Source organism: Tachysurus vachellii, chromosome 3 (assembly GCF_030014155.1).
Source record: "Tachysurus vachellii isolate PV-2020 chromosome 3, HZAU_Pvac_v1, whole genome shotgun sequence".
Lineage (NCBI taxonomy): Eukaryota > Metazoa > Chordata > Actinopteri > Siluriformes > Bagridae > Tachysurus > Tachysurus vachellii.
Window position 1 is genome coordinate 10,925,328 of NC_083462.1, and position 18,707 is coordinate 10,944,034.

The window sequence follows — 18,707 nt, forward strand, 5'->3', positions numbered from 1 at the left end:
AAATTCCAGAAACACTCAGGGTGTCCAAATATCTCCGCACATCTTTATTTTAAAATAAATATATTTTCATTATTTCACCGAGAGTTCATGGTAAACAGCATTTGAATATACAAAGCATTGTTAATGTACAAACAGGGCATAGATGAGCAAAAAAATTAGAATAATAATAATAGATACTGCTTCTGTGGAGGAATGACTGAGTCAGAAGCTGAAAGTGTTTATCGTTAAAGTCTTTCAGTCACGCTGCTCTGATCCGCAAGTCCTTTAGCTTTCATTTAGTCAAGCAAAATATTCCTGTAACATGACTGGGGCAAAAGGTGAACGTGTTTTCATCTCTTTTACACCAAAGGTTATGTAATGACGGTGTGAAAGACAGCAGAACATCACAGATTTTCTTGAATCTCTTCTCTGTTCGGTCCAGAGTGGTGCTTGAAGGAAACTTAAAGTAAAAATTGTTTGCAAACCGTAGCTGAAAACAGATCTGGAAAACATTTTTTTCTGTAGCGAAAAACAAGTAGTGCAACTGAACCGTGAGCGTCGACCGATTCGTCCGTCACATAATCACAAGTTCTAATGAGATAATGTCACTCACGCCTTCGTGAGAGTCAAAAGAACTTACAGATGTTATTACTGACTGAACTACATGACCCTCTCTGTCTGTCTGTGCTTGGCAGGAGTAAAAAATACAGCATGTATAATACATCCAATGCAACAACCAAAACATGTGCAGTCGTGATGGTCTGAAAGGCCAAAGAAAGCACAATCTGTATAAACCTTCCACCTTTACACAACGTAGGAAACATAAAATGTTGCCTTCATACTGATCAACACCATCATCATCATCATCATCATCATCGTCATTAAAAAAACAATAACCAGGAATAAAACCAGTTCTTTATGTATAAAGAATGCTTCTGAGGCATGAGAGAGAAAAAAAAAAAACATTCATGAACTGTGAGGAAAAAGCTCCACTAATGCACTTTCCCAACACATGAAAGCAAGAACCAAGAGGCATCTTGTAAGTGGAAAAAAAAAACCTGTAACACTGTTAAGTAAAGTCATTTAAAGTGGCTGTAATTGAAAAATGTTTGATTCCATACTCTTGTGTTTGAACCTCTGGAGTGATATTAACCTCCTGACCACATTTCCTAATGTAGAAACATCTGAACTTCCTGCATCAGAAGCTGTGATCGTAGTTTCGCAGCCCGAAACTACGATCTATAGTTTCATAGAAATGTTTCAGTTTAAGTGCCACTGTGAAGCCACTGTGAAGTGCCACTGTGAAGCTTGCATCATGTGAGAAATGTGTGTGTATGTGTGTGTCTGTGTATATATGTTAACGTGTGTGTGTTTTTCAAGTCATTTCCCTAAGTGGGATTTTTACAAAGACAGTTTTAACCTAAATAAAAGTGCATTAGGATTAGGATCAGCAGTGGATTTTGTGAATTGCACTCCATAGTTGCACTGTCTTGTACAGAACTATGCTTTACTCCCAAAAACTACTATGTGAGATTGATGTAATCACAACCTGATGCATTTGCAGTGATGGCACAAACAGTTTAGGCTCTGGGTTGTTGATCAGTGGATTGGGGTTCAAGCCCCAGCACTACCAAGCTGCCAGTGTTGGGCCCTTGAGCAAGGCCCTTAAACCCTCTCCTCACCAATGGCGCTGTATCATGGCTGACCCTGTTCTCTGACCCCAACCTCCATTGTTGGGCTATGTGAAGAGAGAATTTCACTGTGCTGTAATGATTATGTGACTAAATAAAGGCTTCTTTACTGGATTTGGTTCCTTCCCAAATCTCTGATTTGATCTTTAGCTCAGGTGACTGCAAAGTTTCTGTAAAGTTCTGCATGCTCTTTCAGTTTTTGCATGAGTTTCATGTGGTTTTCTTCAATCTCCCATAAAAAGGCTAGATTGGCTTCTCTACATTGCCCCTAGGTTTGAGTGTGAGTGTGTGTGCGCGTGCGTGTGTGTGCCCGGTGCCCTGCAATGGACAGGTGTCCAAATCAGACTGTAGTCCTGCTTCAGTCCCCATATTCTTGGGACTCACCACCATGATGAATGTATATCAGTTCAATAAGTCTGCCATGTCACATCAGTAATTTAGACTTTATATCAACTTAGATTTCAAGTGAAAATACTGTTCCTATGGACGACCTCTATTACCAGAAAGTAAATGATAGTTAGTCAGTTGGTAAATACAGATTGAGTGTGTGTGTGTTTTCCTGATATGAAACAAATATATGAATATAGAAAACATTAGACTGCCATATTGTATTTATCCCAGAACATTCTCTATAGCTGTAAATTAAGGAATTTATATTAAGTGTATATGAAGTGCCTCGTTTAAAGACACACAGCTGAGCTTCTTGTCCACATGAGCAACTACTGACCCGAAAGTCCCTGAAAATCAGGAAACGTCCATTCAGAGTTGGAGATGCTCTTTAACATTATAGTGCCCTCTAATGGTGAAAGGTAATGTGTTCATCTTTAAACATAATATTTCGCCCTCAAACGAGAATATTAAGACTGTAAAAAAGCACCACAAAATATCATACAGAGATCTTGTCATACGATGGTATGTACAATGCAGGCCAACATAAACGATGGCAGAGGAACAGAAAGAGAGAGAGAGAGAGAGAGAGAGAGAGAGAGAGACAGCGGAGGACGAATTAAAGAGCCTGTCATGCAGGTTTAGCAAAAATATTCACAGCAGACCTGAGGAGTTTCACCTCTGTGTTAGGCATTCGGTAACACACAAATGTGCTCGCATACACACTGTGCGTGTTGGAAGTTCCATAGTACGAATGATTTTAAGCGCTAAGCAAATTTTCTCTTTGACGACCGCCCATGTTTTGTGTTTTTGTAGTGGTACATGAAGAAAGTTGGAATGAATTCTTTTAAAAAAAAGTTAAAACTGGGGAAAGGGTAGCACTGATGGTCCACTTGTGGTGTGCAAAATAAAGAAGACATGAGGTTCTCGCTTTCTCTTTGCTTCTACGGTTCCTCGCTCGACGAGGAAGTGGGTTCCGGAGAGGGCGACGTGGCAGACTTTAGATCTAAGGAGCTGCCCTTCTCTTCCGTGCTGCTCTTTTCCAAAGAGCTCTGTCCATCTTGACCCTCTGAGTTCTCCAGCATCTCCTGAATGAGAGGAGGCATGGAACCTGGGATCTCCATCTTTAAAGAGATAACTCGCTCAGCACCTTGAGACAAACAACAAAATAAGAGCAAGCTGCATTAACGTCTTCACTCATACTTGATTTCATCTTTGTCCAGGTAAATTAACGTGCTGTTACCTTTGGCGCTGATGCTGCGGAGATCCGTGATCTTCATAAGAGTCTTGGGGAACATATGGGGCTTGCTGGGCCTGCGCTTTCTCACATAGATCTTAAGTGCTTCCAGAAGAGGCTCCTGGAGCTGGTCAACCTTAGACGGCTCCTCTAGATCCTGACGATCTGTTCGGGTATTGAAAAAACAAACAGGATTATAAAAGATATCACGTTTACGTTTAGGGCATTTGGCAGACGCATTTATCTAGAGCGACTTATATTTTATCAACTTTTTTAATACAACTACATAATTGAAGGCCTGGGATTCAAACTCACAACCTCCAGGTCAGTAGGCCAACACTTTGACCACAAGGTTGATCATGAACTTTTCTATGAATATGTAGGTTAGTAGGTTAAATAAAAACAGAAATTCTTATGAACAGAAAAATGACAATTCTTAAAGTTCTGAGTGTCTACTTTCATATGAGCCATTGACCACCACTGTGTGACATGACAAAGAGATTCAACGCACAACAAAACAGGCCCAAATTCAATTTTTTGGCTCAGTTACTTATTCAATGAAACCTCCTCCATCATGTTCCAGAGATAAAGAAATATGGGTTTATAAGCATATACTGAGATGTGTGAATTCAGAAAGCTGAAGTCAGTTGTACGTTAAGCCAACGCACGTCTTTCACACCCTGCATCCTATTTGCTTTGTCTATAACATTAAAAGCATGAGAAAATCTTTGTTTTCATTCAAATCGCTGTAGCAACTCTTTAACGTTACATGTGTGGTCTTCATGCTTTTGTCGTTTTTTTTGAGCTTTTCAAAAAACATACGAAAGAACAGGACGGCTGGAGTGACGTTTCGATCGGAATAGATTTAATCTCTACTGCTTTTACAACAAAACGAGTTGGTATTAAAGAGTCATATTCTTACTGGAAATACAGTGTTTTCATACAGAGTTGTTGTGATACACCAGGTTACTCAAATCCTGAAACTTTCAGTCCAAAAATATTTTTTAAACAGCTATAAGACATTGTGTGAGCCCTGAGCTCATGTTGTGTGAGCCCTGAGCTCATCTCTGTATCACCCGTTCAGAACATTTGTACCAGAACACCGTCGGCACTTCATTTCCCTTCTAGCAAACTATTATGAGGGCTTCCGGTGCTTCTTTCTGTGTAGTCTGCACTGTGTAGTGATTCTCTCTGGCTGTAATGTTGCTTTTTTCTCTAAAAGAGCTCCGTTCATCTCTGCAATGCAAATCTTAATTAAAATACGTCTCTTCCCCAAACCTGTAACTAATCCCCTTTTTAAAGTCTAGCATTCGTTGTGAGTTGCCTGAGGTGCTTTGTTATGGCTGGGAGTGGAGTTAAATAAAATGTGAGAAGTTTTAATGTGTGCTTGAGGCAATGAAGAAAATAAAATAATATAATATAATATAATAATATAAAATAAAATAATAATATAATATAATAAAAAAAATAAAATAAACTAAACTAAAATAAAATAAATCAGGTTTTTCTACAGTACATTTAAAATGATATGCTTATTATTAGTTGATTTATAATCCACATTTTAATGTTCTTGATTCCCTTCTTTTCTTTGACACTTTTGCAGACGTATACAATGTTTTACCTAGTTACAGAATGAAATAGGATGTCTGTTAAGAGAAAAGACAAAAACACAAACCAAACAATACAGCAAAAAAGGTCTGGTCAAGTGGACAAGCGGCCCTCCAGATTTTATAATAGGGATAATAGGAATAATAAGAAATAATAGGAAATAAAAACCACCAGAACATATAAAGGTGATCAGACGGAGATAATCGATCATGCTCTTGATCAGTTCAAAGACTTGACATCATCATGACATGATGTTTTATTTATTTACCTCGGTGGTCTTCACACACTAGAAGGTTTTGCTTGCTTTATAAACATAGATTTTTATAATCAGAAGTTTTTCTGATTATCAGTACAAGTCTTTGATTCAGCTCTCCAGTCATGTTTGAACATCTGGATTAGAAGAGATCTGTAGTCCATTATACTGAAATGTGCAGCTATTGATATATAAGGTATATAGCATGAGATTAGATATATTTATAACCACTAGATGGCAGTGTTTCTATATAAAAAAAAAAACCTATCTCATCCTCTCTCACATTAAGGGAGCAGAAGTGCCCTGAGAGTCTGAGCACAACTTTTCTCTTTTCTTCTCGCTCTCTAGATTATGCAAGAGAGTGTAACACCTGGTGCAGTGCGAGCTCTCAGACCTCCGAGACAAATATACAATGCTCACAAAAGCTTGGCTTATTCTGACACCAAACCGTGGGAATGAGTAGACTGGGTGTAACTGTGTGTATGTATGTGTGTGTGTGTGTGTGTGTGTGTGTGTGTGTGTGTGTGTGTGTGTGTGTGTGTGTATGAGTTCTGGCAATATTATAAACTCCTAATTTGTGCCAGGAGACAGAGAGACAGACGGGAGGCTCCAATTTCCTTCGCAGTGGGCATGGGGATGGTTTATGCAGTCTGCAAATAATTGGACAGTGATAAACACCCACAAGAACAGGAATCAGGTGAAACTCAATAACACACACACACACACACACACACACACACACACACACACACCATCCTGGTTCCAAATTTACCTACTACTGTAACAGACTCTGTTTACTGTCAGTCCTACTAAGCAAGCTACCTAATGAGTTAACCCATAACGTTAAAAAAAATTTGTTTTCTTTCTTTCTTTCTTTCTTTCTTTCTTTCTTTCTTTCTTTTAAATAGTGACATATACATACACACACTGCATAATTGCAATTTGGTTTGATGTTTCCTTCTGCATTTTCCTCTTAAACCCGAGGAGAATGAACTCTTCACTAGTTTAGGAAGACCATCATATTTCTTCTGCCAACATCAAGCATCGTATAAATGCTAAGCAGGTGTCTATAGTTCAATATAGAGGTGTAGTGCAGTGCATGTGTAGTGTGCAGTTAAATTTATCTCAGGTGCCTCATTTCATCACACACCACTGACAGCTCACTATGCCTTGTACCACAGCAGGCATGCTGAGTGTGTATGTGTGTGTATGTGTGTGTGTGTGAAGCCCACCCCCGGAGATGAGGCAGATGGCCGAGAGCAGGCCTGTCTCCGTGTCGTCCATCTCGATAGGCAGGAGCTGGTTGGCGAAGGTGAACACCAGGTCCGTGAGCGGTCCAAATCCGGCGTTGTGCATCTGCGTCCGGTTTAGTGTCAGACCATCTGAGAAGGTCATAGTGTCCTGATCCGGCGTGTACCGTGTGCAGATACGCAGGATCTATGTCCACACACACACAGAACAGACATCAACTGTATTTGCGCCACAGTTCTCCATTCAAAAGCTGATTTCTTTATAAATATCTTACTTTAAAAGACTGGTTTGATTTTGGTGAACGTATCCATCACATGTTCTTCTTACTTACTCTGCCGCTTTATCGATTTATAGAAGCTTGATTTAACAGAAGAGCTAAAAGAAAAGCTCCGGGTCTGTTTGTGTGATGTTTTTGATACATGGATGATTAATAATTCATTTTGTTTTCTCAGTTGTTTTCCTCAGTAGTTATTTCTTAACAGTTCTTAAAAACTCCATGCTCTTTGGATTTTAAGGCAGTTGTGCCTTAAATAAGGAATAAATCATGACAGTGTTGAAAAACATCAGAGGCACAAGTTAGTTTCTGTTATCACTTGCATTATAGCCAGTCGTCCCTTCACCAGTTCCTCTTTTATTTTCTCTCTTGAAATCAGCAGGATGCAGCTTGTCAGCTTGTTATCAACAAAATGCTGTTTCTCTTACCTGAAGATTTCCCTGTGTCAAAAAGCCTAAATTTACAGCTTCACCCCTGATTGTGACGAATGATACCGTATGAGAATCGGTGCGCTAATGCGTTAATTGTTTTGCTTTGCTATTACTTTCAAAATGAATCAACACCTTTTATACAGTCAGATTTGAGAATTCATCAGTGATGCGGTACAGGTTTAGGTAATTGTTAAGTAACGCTGCTAGGTCGTGAAGAGAACATGAGAGATAGCGGAATAAATGCGACAAACAAGAAGTAGGTCGAGCGTAATTTAGAAAAGACAAGAGGAACTTGTGTGTACTTCTGGACTGAGTTTATGTGCCTGAGTGAGTGCTTGTGTGTATGTGGGGGTCTTTGTATGCAGCATGCATATGTGCATGAGCAGTAAGAGCAGTGGGAGAGAGAGAGAGAGAGAGAGAGAGAGAGAGAGAGAGAGAGAGAGAGATGGACTTTGAAATGAGAGGCAGTGTGTATGGCTGCTATATGAACCCTTTGAAGCACACGCTGACAGTGATTGGCACCATTGTCGGGAAGATGAAACAGAATAAAACATGGCTGCTGGCTGGGCTGGGCCTACTCTCTCACTTACTTTCATTCTCTCTCTCTCTCTCTCTCTCTCTCTCTCTCTCTCTCTCTCACACACACACACACACACACACACACACACACACACGTACATTATTTGATCTTCTCTTTAAAGCCAAACTCCGAAACACAATGCCACAGTAAACAGTCATCAGAGAGGACAAGGTGAAGCTGGATTTTATGTATGTGTGTCCTCTCCTCTCTGGATATGTATGAGAGAGAGAGCGAGAGAGAGAGAGAGAGAGAGAGAGAGAGAGAGAGAGAGAGAGAGAGAGAGAGAGAAATGAGATATAAAAAATATTTAATGTGTAATTGGTCACATGACCAGAGGGGTTTACTTCAAACAAGTATAGGACTACGTAGATCACATCAGGGCCTTTCACACTCAACATTGTTAACCCTGGGTCATTGTAAACCCGACGTAAACACGATCCTGGGTTATCTTGTTTCACCTTTCACACTGCTCATACTTTACCCGGGCTTAATTATTAATTCTAATCTGACGATTCACACTGTACGCTCCTAAACCCTGGGTCAATGTCCTTATTTGCATCTTTTAGGCCTTATTTGCATCTTAAGGTGCTTACCCTGCTTCTGAAATGAGTGTGAAACGTTCTTCTATCCAGGGTTCTCGCTTCATATCAATTCAAAGGATGATGTTATCTGCTATACCTAAAGACAGCACTTTACTGTCTGCCAGATATGCCAACATTAATAATTTAGCTGTAGGATTGACCTGATGCTTTGATAACATAGTAACAGAAAAAAAACATTTTTCTTTTAATTAAAAAAAATTCAAATAGAAATGCAATGTTCACTTTGTAAAAAAAGATTTCACTGAAGGGGAAAGGACAAGAGACGTGAACGATGGACAATTGTGTGTGTTAGTCGACGAACAATGTAGGTGGGACAATGTTTCTCTTTTATTTAATTTTAGATTAAATAGTTGTAAATTTTGTTTTTTTCTCTCTGGCTGCTTGGTTTTTCTTATGATCGGTCTACGGCTATGACTTCTGCCCAGACGTCTTCTGTCCTAACCGTAAGCGTAAGGGGAAAAGAGACAAAGACAGGAAAAAGGTTAAAGGACATGATCTGAGTTTGCTTCTTTCTCCTGTCCCATTCCGCCTTCATCTGCTTTGCCTCTGGGGAAGTGCTAATCAAATCAGCGGCGATCCTCTCTCCCTCTCTCTATCTCTCCCTCCAGCTCCACAGTGAGTAAGCTTTGCTGCTCCCTCCATCACCTTATCACATGGCGCTGTCTGCTCCGTTTCATGCTCATTACCACGGCAACCTGATCTCAGCACTCTACACACACACCCACACACACACACACAGCCAGAGGGCCTTACACTCACAGCGCTGGATATTTATTGCCGAGCCAGAAAACAAACAGGAGCGTAAACAGATCAGACGGCTACAAAATCGACACGGTTGCGGCGGAAACAGACGACGGGGCCTTTTACATTGTGTTTCTGTTTTTGTGGACGATTTCATGGAAATCACACATGAAAACAAAATTTCCATATAAATGCGCAAAGTTTCTGCTCCTCGGTTTTGACCCATTTGTATAACATTTTTTTATGTTTTTCCCGTCAGTAAGCGAGAGGTGCAGCAGAGACAGATAATTATGTGATGGCTTGTTTTTTGTTTCCGGCGGGTTAGCGAGTCTGCGACATGTCGAAATGACAGCAAAGCAAAACATCAAATCCAGAAAAGAAACAAAAACTTATTGTGATCAAAGCTTAGGGCTCGTCAACAACTAACAGCCCTTTCAAATTTGGTGTAAACTTTTAACACAACAAGAGCATGATTTTTGTGCCAATATCTGAACAAAACGTAACCATAACAACGCTCTTACCAGTCCTAGTTAGTATAGGTTAACTAACTAGCCTAACTTGCTCTCTAGAATAGATTTCAGTAATAATCATTACATGAACTGATTTAACTCTGGAGATAAGGAGTAGAATTTAATTTAGATGCTTGTGTGATCTGACTATAAAGCAACACTTAATGAATGGACGTCACAAGCATTGGCCAAAATGTCACCATTTATTCACTCATTAACAAGACAAACTCTCCTCCATTTTGTTTTTTTTTTGTCTACAATGCGATATCTTACCTACACTTATATCCTAAAAGCTAACACGTTATCAATTGTTAATTAGTTTCTAACAAAATGTATAATGTAATATAAAGGTCCAAACTATATATTTATATTATATAAATATTTAGTTTTATTGGTTAAAAAGGCTTTTCAGCGCCATCAACAAGCTTTTTTTTCCATCAGCCGAACCTCTTCAACCTTGTTTCAAAATCAAAATCAACTGTTTTAAGCTCTACAACATTACTTTGAATAGTGGAGCCTGTTTTTTATGTTATGTTTTCAAATGTCTTTTTAATAAAGCTGGCTTTGTTTTTTTTAAGTGAATGTTATTTGAAGAAAGTTGTTACAAACATATCACACAATTGGGCAGGACGGTCGGCCGAGTCACGAGTACAAAGAAATCCAAATTTGAAATCACTTTGTTTGCTGATTTAAAATTGATCACTGCTAAATGAACCTGTTTGAACCATGTCAGTTTGAAGTGATCTTCATCAGGAGGAAGATATTTTCAGCCCCAAAAAGAAATGAATTATCAAGTGAAGACAGTAGTTATCTCTCATATGCTAAGTTCTATTACTGTAGTGTCAGAAGACAGAAAGGGCCTTTATGTAAGAGGTAAACTAATTGACAGAATTAGTGATAAATAACAGGCTGAGGTCATGCAAACAGCCACCAGAGATAGAATGAACTCATTCATAACCAAAAACCAACCAACCAACCAACCAACCAAATAAATAAATAAATACAAAACCAGACAAGTACTGAGAAAATAAAATTCAAAAGATTGGCATCACTACGATTTAATCTCGAAGCTATTTAAGCGTGTAAGTCCAGGCCAGGTGTGTGCAAATCAGTAATCAGGTGACTCCAGATCAGCTACGTTGCCATGCTGTGGTGGATTCTGGGAAACGGAGTTCATGACCAAATCCAGCACTGATTTAACACTAGGGCTGCAACAAACGATTATTTTGATAATCGATTAATCTAACGATTATTAGAACGATTAATCGACTAATCATCGATTATTCTCAATGTCATTGACGACTAATCAGTAAGTTTTGAACGATTATTCAGCTTTTTCAATTAGCTAAAACATTGAGTTATACATATTATACATATATACATACATACAACTATAATATAAAAAAAGAAAATCACTTCAGCTTTTGAAATGGTTGTTTTAATGAACTTTGAGCCTACTAAACAGGTCATTCTCTTTTTAAGCACTGTTTAAATATTCTGTTACCTTTTAATTAAAAAAAGGAATTTACACAAATGAATCAGCTGCATTACAGACAAAAAAAAAATTATATATATATATATATATATATATATATATATATATATATATATATATATATATATATATATATATATATATATATGTTTGAATGTAAACATCTCTTGGCAGCAGTATTAAGAGCTTCATTTGTAAAACAAGTGTTCAGTTTAATGAAAAGCAGTATGTAACAGTGTCCTTTCTGCACTGGCCTTTTTTGGATTTTCAAATAAGTGCTGAATTAAAATGAAGAAATTCCAGCCTCCTCTTGTGCCAGGATGTTTCCTTTTCATGTGCTCGAGCATGCACGTTGTGCTTCCATGAAACGCAAGTTCTGCCTTGCATGTATTGCACACAACTGCATTTTTGGTTGGAAGTTTTGTAAAACTTTCCCACACCTTGCTTGTTCGCATTCGCTTGCACTCCGTCATAATTTGCGCTTCTTTTAAAAGTTCTCTTCTACCGCATTTGTTAGGGCTGCATTACACTCTAGCGCTACAGCACCGTAGCGGTCAAATCGCGATATTGCAGGCCCTTACATTAGGACACGTGAGAACAAACGACTACTCGACAACAAAGATATTTGTAGACAATTTTTTTATTCAATGTCGACTAATCGTTTCAGCCCTATTTAACACATGTGAGCAAACACGCATGAGCATCTCTCTCACGTGACGTGTAACCAGTGTCGGCGCCACGAGCGGGCCCTTGGGGGCGTGGCCCGGCCACTTGAGTCACTGTGCCCCCTTACTTCTCAAAATAATAACGAACTTAATCATTTTAAAAAATGTTTTACAAATTACTTTTATTATACCATGAATACTGGTTAAAGAATAAAGAGTATAAGTTAATTTAAAAAATAATGACTTAGTGATTAGCACGTTCGCCTCACACCTCCAGGGTCGGGGTTCGATTCCTGCCTCCACCTTGTGTGTGTGTTCTCCCCGTGCCTCGGGGGTTTCCTCCGGGTACTCCGGTTTCCTCCCCCGGTCCAAAGACATGCATGGTAGGTAGGCTGATTGGCATCTCTGGAAAATTGTCCCTAGTGTATGAGTGAATATGTGTGTGCCCTGCGATGGGTTGGCACTCCGTCCAGCGTGTATCCTTCCTTGATGCCCAATGACGCCTTAGATTTGGGGATAGATAGTGAGACGTTTTTAAATGTTGAGTCTATGAACCCTATTATGGATTTAACAAATTGCACCATTGTGGAAACAGAATGCATCGTTGCAAAGCAATATATCTTCAGAATTAAGACAGAGGAAAGTCAACAGAAAATGACGGTTATGAGACTTCTTTCTGAACAACACAAAGTTCTGGAAGCTATGCCAAGTGTTTTGTCTGCGCTAAAAGTTGCGGTCACGTTCGGGGCCTCCACTGCCATGTGTGAGAACTCCTTCTCGGCACTAAAGAACGTTTTTACGGACCACAGACGAGCAATGAGCCACACTCGTAAGTCTCAACTCGTGCATCTTGCATTTGAGCGGGACCTTACGAAAAAATTTCGCCATTCGTTGAAGGACCTTGTTCTTCAAAAATTTAATTCCTCCTCTCGTCGCCTGCAGCTCTTCTAAAGGTAAGATGCCTTTTTGCTTTAGTACGTTTGGTTATATGGTGGCTAATTTGCGTGTGTTTTCGTGAGTCTTGCACTTTAGAGTCATGATAAATTATAGTTTACAGCGAGTGACACGTTTAATATTTTATTATGTTTATTGAAGTTTAATAATAGTAATAGTATGTGAACGAGATAGGCCCCCCAGTTAAACATGAGGCCCCCTCATTCTCTATTCTCTGGCGCCAACACTGCGTGTAACGCAGTCAACTTTGACTGATCACCTCTGACTGATGAGTTTGCAAAAACATATTTATTATTTTCATTATTTTTTATTCACAACTTTTACTATTAGTCTTTTAACATTGGACTAAATTTGACTTTAAACTCATTTCCATCACAGTCTCAAACAGAAACCCTGTGCGATGGCCCCAGGAACCTCAAATTCCTGCTCAAATCTATAAGGTAAGGAATAAATCATGATAAAGTTACTATTGTCACCCTAAAGTTCATCATTTTCCTGTAACAGCATGGCTGTGAGCCATGAGACATGAGACCTGTGAGACATGAGTATCCAGCCAAGTGCATATTAGTAAATATGTTTGGCTGCTGCTCAGGGCTGCTTAACACACTCAAAGGAATGTAATCCTCCCTCTTCTGCATACACCAGCTCACAAATGTCCACTGTTAACTAGTATCACTGTGACTGCATCACACGCTGCATCCACAAAGCCAACAGCATTGTGGATGACCCCACACACCCCTCACAGGCACTCTTCTCCCCACACACACACACCCCTCACAGACACTCTTCCCCCACACACCCCTCACACACACTCTTCCTCCCACACACCCCTCACACACACTCTTCACCCCACACACACCCCTCACACATTCTCTTCACCCCCCACACACCCCTCACACACACACTCTTCCTCCCACACACCCCTCACACACACTCTTCACCCCACACACACCCCTCACACACACTCTTCACCCCACACACACCCCTCACACATACTCTTCACCCTACTGCCGTCTGGAAAAAGGTCCCGAAGCATTCGGGCCCTCACAACCAGACTGTGTAACAGTTTCTTCCCACAAGCTATCAGACTCCTTAATAACTGAACTGTACTGAGCACAACACTCACATGCACATCAACTGTATGGACTACACAGACCTACACTACATACATGCACTTCCAATATACATCCATCGATCTGTTTACATGCTGATTTTTGCACATTATTTTTTTTTGCTTTTTGCACATTCTGTCTGACATTTCAGTTGATTGATTGCTGTTTTGCACAATACTTTACATCTCAGGTAACTGCTGCTATAACACTGTGTTCATTCTAGTATTTCTGCACACGTTATATTGTGCGCTGTTGGCTCCTGCTCATGGATGAGGCTACAGTTTTATACTCACATTTACTGTTGTGGGACATCCACAAGACCAGTTAAGTCCAGTTACCATTATATTATAACATCTAAAACTAGGTGTAGATCTCACATGGAACTAGCATTTACAATATAATGAATAAGCACCTGGGATTCAATTGTGCCTTTTTTCATTTATCCCATGCTAACTATATCTTAGGTATGTAAGTGTAAATGTTGGTATGTTTACTCCATGCACACTAACACACACAAAGAGATACAAGAGGACACACTCACCAGTATGTCCAGACAGGCGGCTTTAAGCAGAGTGATCTGGTCAGCGATAGTGAGTCCAGTGAAACCCGGCACCCGTTTGGCAAACTCCACGATTTTTATAATGCACTTGGTGGCCAGCTCACTGAACTTATCCCACAGCCCCAGATCCAGACGCACACGGTGGTCAGCACTCGAGTTCTAGAGCAGAAACACACACAGACACACACACAGAGTCAGGGAGGTGTTTTATATCTGACTCATAAAGACAATGACCTTCATGGTCTACATTCTCTTACACACTTGTGCATTTTAAAACTGTGTAAAATAAATATATACAGTCCTTATTAAAATTTGGAATGAATCTGCTCAAATGTATTCTACAATTTTAAATGCAAAACAAACAACAACAACAAACCCAGATCCACACAACTTCCCATTATTTACAAACCGGCTCACGGGGACATGTACATGAGGAATAAAATCCCATGATAAAGAATAAAATATATATTTTTTTTATATACTTTAGTGCTCTCCAAGTCTATAACAACTGCACTGAATGCATTCAGAAGCTATAACTAAGTCTCAAAATTTTCTTTACAACGTACGATGTATGCAAGTCTGCACTGTTGCTATAGCAACTACAACAATATAGTGGACGTTTGACAAAATCTGACTCAAGGGATGAATCAGATGAAATTAAAAAGACATTTTATTCTGCAGATTTAATGGTTAACACTTGCTAAGAGATCACCACTTTGCTCCAGAGCTCAGGTTAGCCCAGCTCTCCCTCTGTCCATGTGGGTTTCATTCGGGTTCTCTGGTTGCCTCTGACCTCCCAAACATGCAGGTTGGGTATGATATACTGCTCCAGGTGTGAATACATGTGTGAAAGTGTGAATACACAGTGATAAAGTGTGCACTGTGTATTCACATCTTATACACACTGTTTCTGGGAAATTGAATGACATTTAGATAAAAAAAATAAGTTTTTAAGTAATTAATAAGTAGTTGTTGTTAGGAAGAAATGCTGATAATGAGAATGTCTTTAAAAAAAGCAGCACATCATGATGCAAAGATTCTACACATGATGAATCTCGATTCACTGAAAAGATTTTGAGTTTTTTTTTTTTTAACACATTTCTGGTCACTGCATAATGAGCTTTATTCACTTTTCACTAGTAGAGAATGTAGAAAATATGAATATATACTTGTTTGGCTAGGTTTCTCTAAACTTTTGACTGCTACTGTATATAAACTTCACAGCACAGTTGTATTGAGAAAAGGTTTTGACAAAGCTGTCAGGAGACAAACCGAACAGCTCTAATGAAGCATGTGTGTGTGTGTGTGAGTGTGTGTGTGTGTGCGTTTGTTTACTCCGGCAGGCACGGCGCTGTGCAGTGATGTGATTGAAGCCCACATATTGAAGATACTGATAGAGCTGTGACAGCAAGACTGAGGGGAGATAGGGTAGAGGCTTTTATACACAAAACTCACAGACTGGATCTACAGGGATGAGGAGAAACACACACACTATTACTCAGAGAGGGAAAGGAAGGAGACTGGATAGAGTGCAGAGACGAGAGCCAGAGGATCTCTTAAAGCTATTTGTGGACAAACTCATGATTGATTGATTGATTTCTTTTGATTTATCCTGGTCAGGGTCACAGTGTCTCTTGAGCCTTGTGCCTCACTTAATCGTAAAACAACATGGTGTTGAACTCTGTAAAGAAACCAGAGAACCCAGAAGAAACCCACACAGACACACGGAGAACATTCTAAATTCCACAGAGACAAAATCTTATCACAATTATTTTAATCAAGCTGTGAAGACAACTGTGAGACAACTCTACATGCTCTGCTACAATGCCACCCATATTCTTATGGCTCTTAGGAACCAAGTACAAGGTTTTCTATGAAATTTTCCAACTGGGCACTGGGGGCACTTAAAAAGGTGCTTGGACCCCAAAGATTGCTGCTATATATCTTTTTCTTCTTCTTCTTCTTCTTCTTCTTCTTCTTCTTCTTCTTCTTCTTCTTCTTCTTATTATTATTATTATTAGGGCCCAAGTGTCAAGTGATCTAGGTAACTTGGCAAGAACTGTCGATTGGGAGAACTTGTTTCGGGTCCAGAGAAGTGCTTGGACCCGACAGATTGCTGCTGTCATATGTCTTCTTCTTCTGAAAACTACTATAGTCAAGTTTGTTGAGAACGTTCTGGTATAAAGAGTAACAAATCATTTTGTGATTTTCTCTGCTTTGGCAGTTTTTGTTATTGCAAAAAAGACCAATAATATTTTGGAATGAGAGCATTGAAAAGGTAAAGTATTTGTGTAAGAAAAATGACATTTCTTGCAATTCCTGTTTGCTTTATAGAATAAAGGAGTATTCACATAAATTTTCAGCGAATGAGACAAAAGCAAACTACAGAAAAAGAGAAAAAGGGAACCAGGCTCAAAGGAAAACAGAGCAGAAGACAGTCAGGCTAAGTGCAACATTAAGTGTGGCTACATTATCTATGAGCAGGAGTGAGACATGGCACTGCGGCGCTCTGCTCCACCCGCAATCTGCTCATTAAGGCCATGGGCTGAGCAGCTGATGCCAATTTGTTTGTTTTCCAACAGTTTACATTAAATAGCTCATCAGTTCCGGCTCAGTGAGCTCCGGCACCAGCAAGACAGCCTGGGTCCATACAGCAAGGACAGAGAGAGAGAGAGAGAGAGCAAGAGCAAGAGAGAGAGCAAGAAAGAGAGAGAGAGAGTGAGTGAGAGAGAGAGAGAGAGAGAGAGAGGATTGTGTCCTTTGTGCTACTGATGCAAAATCCAAAGCAATAAAAGATTAGAGTGTACCATGTCTCTCAGTCTAGAGAAGTGGTGCATACTGTGAAAAGAAGCATTTGTCATGCTATTATTCAAAATTGTAGCATTTCATGTATGAGAATGTGGTTTCAAATAAAAGGAATCTCTTCTAACAATGTGCTGAACTGTAAAAAAAATAGTTTTTAATTATTAAACATTTTATTACTTTGAAATTAAAGTCAAATGTTAATCGACTCAAGTTAAAAGCAAGCCATTCGTTTAAGCTGATGGGATCTTGGACGATTTCATTGTTTCCAGGGTATCACTGTGCCAGTGACTGCTTGTGATCAGCTGTAGTGCATCTATGAAATATATTCCATATCTGTTTACTGAATAAGTGCAAAGATCGCAAGATCTCTGGACATCATTCTGAAAAATGAAGCTTTACCCAACTGAGGAATGTCATTCCATCAAATCTGAAATATCCCCAATTCTGTACACCAGCATCTGGGTTTAGTATTGCTTTAGCTAACAGCCCCATTACTCAATGTGTAAGCTGGAATGTGGCTCTTAGCAGACGCTAAGTGTGGTGGATAGGTGAGTGGACGCCATTGGCAGGATCTATTGTCGCCGGCAGAAGAGGGCGATTTATAAATATGATCCCTGGTTAAGTGAGAAGCACAGTATGGATGTGTTTAAATCATTCTCAATGAGCTCAAATGCAAGTCGCTGCTACTGCACACTTCGCTGCCAAAGCTCGCCTGAGACGCGCAGACAGGCCCGTGGCCGAGTCTCTGATATTAAAGCTACTTGTCTTCTCCCTCCCTGGGGCCAAGGGATGGAGGGATGAGATGAAGAGGGGGAGGGACCAGTCGAGCGGCGAGCCAGCCAGCGCTGTTTGATTTTCCCTTCGCAATCTCAGTCAATTACCGCACCACCATAATTCAATAGAGAGAAGCAAGGAAGTGGCCAGGGAATTCTAATTTCATTTAGGGGCATTTATCCAGAAGAAATTAGACAACTCGCAACATTAGAAACTAAGCGACCCACGTGAGAAGGCATGCTGCCACCACAGGCTGAGGCGGGACCAGAATTTCAAGACAGGCAGCTGGGTCCTGAAATAACATAGTGGTTATGTATATTCAGCAAATGAGCAATCTGAAAGCCTCCTCCTCCAGAGCCGGGCTTTTATTTTGCCTTTAAGGCTGCCATGGTCGTTTCTTGTCACTGTGGACTGTCAATAAAGTGTTATTCATTGTCAAGGATAAGACCCTCTCCCTCACCCGCACATGAACTCCCAAATCACAGAGGCGCTGAATTTGAATATTTCGCTGCATAATAAAAGCGCTAACCTAATCTTGGGCTCCTCTTCTCCTCCCAATAAAGAGCTTTCAAAGGCACATGGGGAACCAATCTGTAGTGATAATGAGGACTTTCTCGCAGGATTTGAGGAAGGATAATTAGCCCTGATGCAAATTACGGGCGTGTCTGAAGGCCTGACATTGCTGTTGGGGCAAACATGAATGTGCTACTGGGAAGAGAGAAGGTTTTAAGCACATGTTTGAAATAGAAATAAATCCCCAAAATGTGTATAATACAGTACTTCTATTTATTTCACCCTTT

General features: G+C 39.9%; 1 protein-coding gene across 2 annotated transcripts in view; it reads right to left on the reverse strand.

Moving 5' to 3' along the window:
* Positions 1–38: 38 nt before the first annotated feature.
* LOC132842821 (retinoic acid receptor beta-like) overlaps positions 39–18,707 on the reverse strand; it is a 145,355-nt gene continuing 126,686 nt past the window's right edge. For both annotated transcript variants that reach the window (XM_060865704.1, XM_060865705.1), the window contains 4 exons: positions 14,311–14,487; positions 6,388–6,592; positions 3,301–3,459; positions 39–3,207 (listed from right to left, as the gene is read on the reverse strand). In XM_060865704.1, the coding sequence (XP_060721687.1) occupies positions 3,002–3,207; positions 3,301–3,459; positions 6,388–6,592; positions 14,311–14,487 (747 nt within the window). In that variant the 3' untranslated portion in view covers positions 39–3,001. The remainder of the gene's footprint in view (positions 3,208–3,300; positions 3,460–6,387; positions 6,593–14,310; positions 14,488–18,707) is intronic.